The 6,349-nt window shown below is 45.3% G+C and overlaps 1 protein-coding gene across 4 annotated transcripts in view; it reads right to left on the bottom strand.

Moving 5' to 3' along the window:
• Window positions 1-3,301: 3,301 nt before the first annotated feature.
• Window positions 3,302-6,349, bottom strand: part of KCNG1 (potassium voltage-gated channel modifier subfamily G member 1) — a 9,449-nt gene continuing 6,401 nt past the window's right edge. For 3 of the 4 annotated variants that reach the window (XM_017735071.1, XM_017735083.1, XM_017735075.1), the window contains one exon: window positions 3,302-6,305. In XM_017735071.1, coding sequence (XP_017590560.1) covers window positions 5,889-6,305 — 417 coding nt within the window. In that variant the 3' untranslated portion in view covers window positions 3,302-5,888. The remainder of the gene's footprint in view (window positions 6,306-6,349) is intronic. The other variant, XM_008635095.2, reaches the window with a different exon arrangement.

Genomic DNA, 6,349 nt, shown 5'->3' with positions numbered 1-6,349 from the left:
GCAGCCCCTGCCAAGGTCTGGGCACCCTTTCCATGGGGAAATCCCTCCTGAATTCTCCTGGTGCTTGCAGCACTTCAGCTGTGGGCCGGAGCTCCTGCTGTCAGTGGAGGGCGAGGAGGCAGCAGGGACAAAATGCACCGGCAGCTTTCCCCAGGCCCCTCCTAAAGGAGAGTTTTCTCATATCAATTTCAGGGCTTTTGGAAACCTCCCCTCACTCTGCCATGTGATGCTTTGCAGCCTTAACTTTGCCCACTCATGTTGTCCCCAGAAATATTCCTCTCCAAATTTAAAGTCACCTGCAATTGCGCTGTTGGGTTTGGTTTGCATGAGGATAATATTTATCGATTTCCCAAAATGTGCTTTTCTTTATGAGTGAAAGAAACTGAGTCATCTTTTCCTTGGCTGACCTGGGAGCTGCCATCGCTGTGAAAGCTACGGATGATATCTCTCAGCTGCTTTGTGACATGAGGTGCATCACTAATGAGAATGGGAGCAGCACTTCAATTTATCGTTCAGCCATTCTGTGTCAAAACTTAATTTCTCTATAGAATTAACTATAGATATTTATGCTGGTGCCTGCTTTGTTCCTGAGGTAGGCATCATTTAAATTATATTGCTATCTTTAACAGAAAGATAAACATTATTATCTTGCTGACCACTTCACTTGCATGACTGAGAGCTGCCAAGTTTTTTTAAAAATCCCGATCTCCAGATGATGGCTGGGAATTTCTTATATTCCAGGTCAGTCCCCTGAGCAGGCTAATTGTTGCAGTTTACAGCCCAGTTTTTCTGGAGCTACACTGAATGTAGGAGTTAAATTATGACCATAATTAAAGATGGCTACAAAGCTGCTGTCATTAACGAGGGAAGCTGATGAAGGAGGAGCTGAGACCTCAGCCTGACAGAGTCACACAGGTTTGTGTGCCCTGCCTGGCTCTGGGGCTGCACAAGGCTCCAGCTCCTGTCACAAGGCCTACAGGGATAACGAATGAATATTTATAAAGTGTAGCAAATATGCTCTAATTACCCTAATTGGCCTGCCGTTGTTCCAGTTATGGCAGAACTTTATTTCTGTTCAAGTGACATTTGCTTCTGGATTAGTTCCTGCAGGCAAAGAGAAAGTAAAAGCCCTGCTGGAGGGGGCAGAAGATCCCCTGATATTCTGATCCTGAAGTTTCCTCACCACGCTCCTGGCAGGCTCCTAGCTAATAACATTCCTCATCTCGTTAGGGATTTCTGTGGAGTATTTCCAGGGATGTGAGACCCTGGGAAATGACAAACAATGAGCAAAAAGGGAGGGAGGACTAGTTTTATTGTTAATAATTTATAGGCCAAACTCTGAACATTTTCAGTGTGGCAGCACACAAAATTCTCCTTCACTTTATTTGTGGTGTAGAAATGTATCTTTGTTTGTGGTGTATGGTTTTGCACAGTGAGTGACAGCCACCAGACAAGGAGCCCTGCTGAGGGCATGGCAGAGGAGTGAGTGGGTGAATCTAGTGGTTTGCATTTTCTGCTGTGGTGATAGAACTTTGGAGGTGCATTTTTGTTGACAGGGGTGACATTCACCTGCTGTCATGAGCTCTAGTTCCATGCCTTCAGAACGTTTGGGGCTCTGCAGGCTGCACTCCCTGTGTCTGTGGGATAGTCCAGACCCACCAGCTCATTGCACTTGGGATTTTTTCCTCCCTGTATTTTGGTACTACTACCCTCTTTTGGATAAATAGATACTAAATCCGCTGTCAAATCTTGCATGAGGTAGCCAACAGAACTATTAACACAGAAAAAAGGGGCCATGTAGTATTGTACCAACTCCTGGTAGTAAATGGTGAGTACTGACTCTGGAAATGGTGAAACCTCCGACACCCCAGCCAGAGTCAGCTGCTCAGGGCAGGGGTTTGTGGCACTGACTGATGTGAGCAGGGACTGATGTCATGGTCTTCCAAGTCACATTTGACACTTCTTTTATTGTCTAATTTCTTGTTGGACAGTCAATTCACTCTATGTAAGTTTAGGATTATCTGGTCCAGTTTTCAGCCTGTTGCAATCCCAAAAGAGGGATGTGAAATTTTGCAGCAAATATTGCAGCAAACAATGCTGCTTTTGCATCAGGCTGAACTGCCAGTGAAACTCTTCCCACAGGAGTCAGGAATGTATGGAGCACACCAGGTTTCCTTCCCAGACGCGCATCTGATGATGTGGGAATCCATGATTCAGCCCTGCATGATTTTTTTGTTTAATTAGGCATTGCTAAAGACTCTGACTATTCAGTGACACTCCTGAAGCCTCCGACTGTGGAGATCTGGGGTACTGAATTACAGTGGGAACATTGTAAAGGGTCAAATGGAGACAAGCTCTGAATATCCTCTACAGAGAATTTTTTAAGACCTTGACTTGTAGTGAGTGCTAGCGTAATATAAATGATTTCAGCTCACCTCTCTGATGTACTGTCAGAGAAGCCATGTGGCTCTGCCTTCATTTCTGTGTTGCACCCACCAAGGGGTTTGTGTTGGTTTTGAGGGAGGAGGAGGAGGGTGGAAGGGGAAGGATTTTGGAGAAAGTAATTTAATGTACTGCCTTACCTGGAAATTCTGCCTTCATCAGGGATTTTTCTTTCTCAGTTTTCACGGATCCTTCGTGTTGTCTTCTGAATCTGACAGATTCTTTGTTAAAATATTTCAAAGTTCTGTCCCAATGAACTCTGATTGTGATTCTTGGGACAACATGCATGAAGGAAGTTTCCCTATACAGTCTTGTACCTGGATTTTCCTGCAGGGGGATAATTTTCTTTGCTGGTGCTTTCTGGCACATCCTGGGCCTGCTCAGAGCCGATCTGTGCCCCAGCCCCACTCCTGTGCCACCCTCCACCCCTCTGTTCCCGAAGGAGCACAGGGACATGCAAGGAGAGCCTATCACTTTATTAATGCAATGAATACAGCTCCTGCTGTGGGATTCCAGCTGGCCAGAGCACCGAGCACACGGGGCAGGAATGAGAGCAGTGCAAGCCCCTGCTGCCGCAGACATGCACCACGGTGGGGCAACTCACACAGCCCTTCTGGCTTCAGCAGAGCATCCCGTGCTGGGATTGGAACTTTCCTGGTGACTGCACATGCTGGTAAAAGGCCAAAAAGAAGCGACAGCCCTCAGCTGTGTCACAGGAAACAGCCAGCTTTTGAGTCAAGCCATGATTTTCATGAATTCGACTAAAAATCCAGACAGCAGGTTGTAAGGAGGCGCGGTCGCCTGAGACCCCAGCGTTCGCAGGAAAGCTGGAACACAGCAGGTGGGGCTCACACCAAAGTTGTGCTCTTAAGCCTCCGAGCTGGATTTATTTAGCACAAAGACTACAGTAATTATTCCCCCTGTCAAACACACCAGGGTGGTTACAGCCATTCAAACATGTCAAGATGGTTACAAGCATCTGCTGCCAAGTACAACATGACACAGGGTAGGTACATCCCCAGCAGCTTATCTGTCCCTGGCTTGGGCAGAACTTGCAACATGCAAGATGCTTTCACAGTTTTCCTCAACCAATGCCCAACTCCAGGGTGATATTTTAAATTTATTTTTATTGGACAAGGGCTTTAGAATCAAGCTCTAGTTGTGGGATAAAAGAAATTAAGAGATACATGAAATAAATGAGCATTAATGTAAAGACGGTGAGAAAATGAATGGCCCTACAGCATTTATTAGCTAGCAGAACATGGAAATGAGCTTCGGTTTTATTTGGTAAGTCTTGATTTCTCCTTATATTCATGTACAGCTTCTTATTTATGGCTCAGCCTGTCAAACACATTCTTAGATAAGCAACTGTTGCTCACAGGACTAATCTAATTACCAGTTCTTTTTATAACGAATGCTGACACAAAGGTAGAAGATGTATAGCACTTGTGCTGGAGCCAATGCTCCAGATGATCAAACAGTTTTGAAATTTAAAAAAAATTGGGAGAAGAATTTTTTGTCACGATGTTCCTGTTTTTTGTCCAACTCTAATTAAAGATGAAGAACAAGAGTGAAAAGCTGGTTCATTTGCAGCTTTGGCACAGAATTGCCAAGAGTTTAGACTGGATATTTTAGCACTCTGCAGTAATGTTCCATAGGCACATTTCCCTACCACAGGCTGGAGAATGCTAGAGCCCTAATTATTTGTAAAGTGCATTTTTAAAACTTTTGGAATTTTCCTTCAGGAACAACCATATCAGAACAGCTTCAAGTTATATTTTAAAGACATTTGAACAGAAAATCAGCGTGTGGTGGGCTTGGCCAAACAGCACAGACCGAGAAACTGATTTTACTTTTTTTGGGAGGACAGTGTTGTGTCCTTGGCCTTAATTTAAGCCATTATGCATTCTGACATTTCTTGCAACCTGCTCCAGAAATGCCAATAAGAAATAGTGTTTCTGAAAATGAAGATAAAGAAGCATTGGTCAATGTGATGGGGGCTTCTAAATTCCCCAAGCTCTTAACTGCTGGTAAGTAATTTTACTAAAAGAGAGTGGAAAATAGGTGAAACTCTTTAAATGAGCTCTTCTTTACCTCTAAGCACACATGAAATCAAACAAGTGGATTTAATTATTTTTTAAGTTCTGGAGCTTTTCTCCTGAGCTTTTAGGCAAGTCAGGGTCATTCCCTCTGAAATAAACGGGGTTTTGTCCTTAGCCTGCACAGAAACCAGCGCCAAACCCGAGTGTCCCACTGACCCCTGTGCTGCCCCTGGCTTCAGCACAGAGCCTGGACCGAGGTGAAGAATACATGGTTGTGCTTTAGGATGTCCATTGCTTTTTCCCGTCCTATTTCAAATCTTCCCCATTACCACCACGTGTGTAACGATGGCAGAGGTAAAGTTAATCCTGTCTTGAGTCCCTCCTGACTGAGGACAGTGAAGCACAAAGCTGTCAGTGCCCCCCCTCCATGACTCAAATCATGTTTTCTTTTTTCCTCACTGGCATCTTCCCACGGGCACAGATTTCCTGCTCCTGTCACAGAACCAAGAGCTCCATGGGAAGGGGTGGCCCCAGTTTGCCCAGCAGTGCTGGGGGTCCCTGGAAACTGCCCTCTCCCAGTTCCCTTTCAGAGCTGAGGGAAAGTGAAGCTGGGAACAGATGGTGGGGAAGGCTGGCATCTCCTCATGCATATTTCATTGGATTTGCAGCTAGTCACCTCTTGATAATAATATTAAGTGCTACAAAACTCCAAGGCTTTGTTCCCTGGGACGTTGCATTCGATGGCATCGGATCAATGCTGTAATGTCAATTAAATTTTGAAGCTGGTGAGCTCTGAGTATTTACATCTTTAGCAAGGTTATGCTATAAACAGCTCGATTCTTCTGTTCTGCTGTGTTTAGGGCTGACTTGCAAAGAAAGAGATGGTTCTGTGGTGAGTGACGAATCTTACTTGACGTTTTTTAAAAGCACAATGGGACAAACATCTCTGGTTACTTCCATTACGCTCTAAGGCATGTTACTGGGGGAGAATTTAGCCATTAATTCTGTTGTATTTACATTATTTATATACAAGAAGAACACAAAAAATGGCAGCCTGTTTAATGATTATGTACATTGTGATTCGGTTGGAAAAATGTGTATTACAAATGGCAAAACAGCCTGTCAAGTGCATAATTATATGTTGCTCTTTTTTTTGTTGTTGTTTCCAGGGAAGTTTCAATTCCTTACATCCCACTGCATGATCTCAGTGAAAGTTCTGCCCTATACATTATATGGGGACGAGGAAAGAACAGCATAGTAACAGACTTCTTAAACCACATCAGGTCCTGGTTAGAGCTCCTTTTCTTCTCTTTAATATGAGGATTACCTTTGTAAGATGCTTCCAGAGCAAATTAAAAGATGGAATCTGATACAATGACAGCAGGAGAAACAGTAACGTAAATTTCATTCATTGTCCCTAGTCTCGGAAGAGAGAGTGGTGAACAAAACCTCACTGCCTTGTGACTCATTGCTCATCTGAGACTTGGCTTTCAGCAAGAACTGTGCTCTCCTATACATGATCCTCTCCTGTTCTTGCTTCAGCTCCAGGTAGGAGCGTGAGAACGTGTGGAAGATGGAGGTGACCGGGAAGGCCATGAGGAGGATGCCGCTCAGGATGCTGCTCAGGGCCACCACCTGCCCAGGGATGCTCCTGGGCACCATGTCCCCGTAGCCCACGGTGGTCATGGTGATGACAGCCCACCAGTAGCAGGCGGGGATGCTGGTGAACTCCTGCGAGTCGGCCATCTCGTTCTCGATGACGTAGAGCAGGGGCGCGAAGAGCGCGATGGCCACGCACAGGAAGAGCAGCAGCAGCCCGAACTCGCGGGTGCAGCGGCGCGCGGTCAGCCCCAGCGTCACGCACC

This window comes from Corvus brachyrhynchos, unplaced genomic scaffold (genome assembly GCF_000691975.1).
Source record: "Corvus brachyrhynchos isolate BGI_N302 unplaced genomic scaffold, ASM69197v1 scaffold10, whole genome shotgun sequence".
Lineage (NCBI taxonomy): Eukaryota > Metazoa > Chordata > Aves > Passeriformes > Corvidae > Corvus > Corvus brachyrhynchos.
Note: the sequence above shows the minus strand (reverse complement) of the source record. Positions and strands in the feature narration are given on the sequence as shown.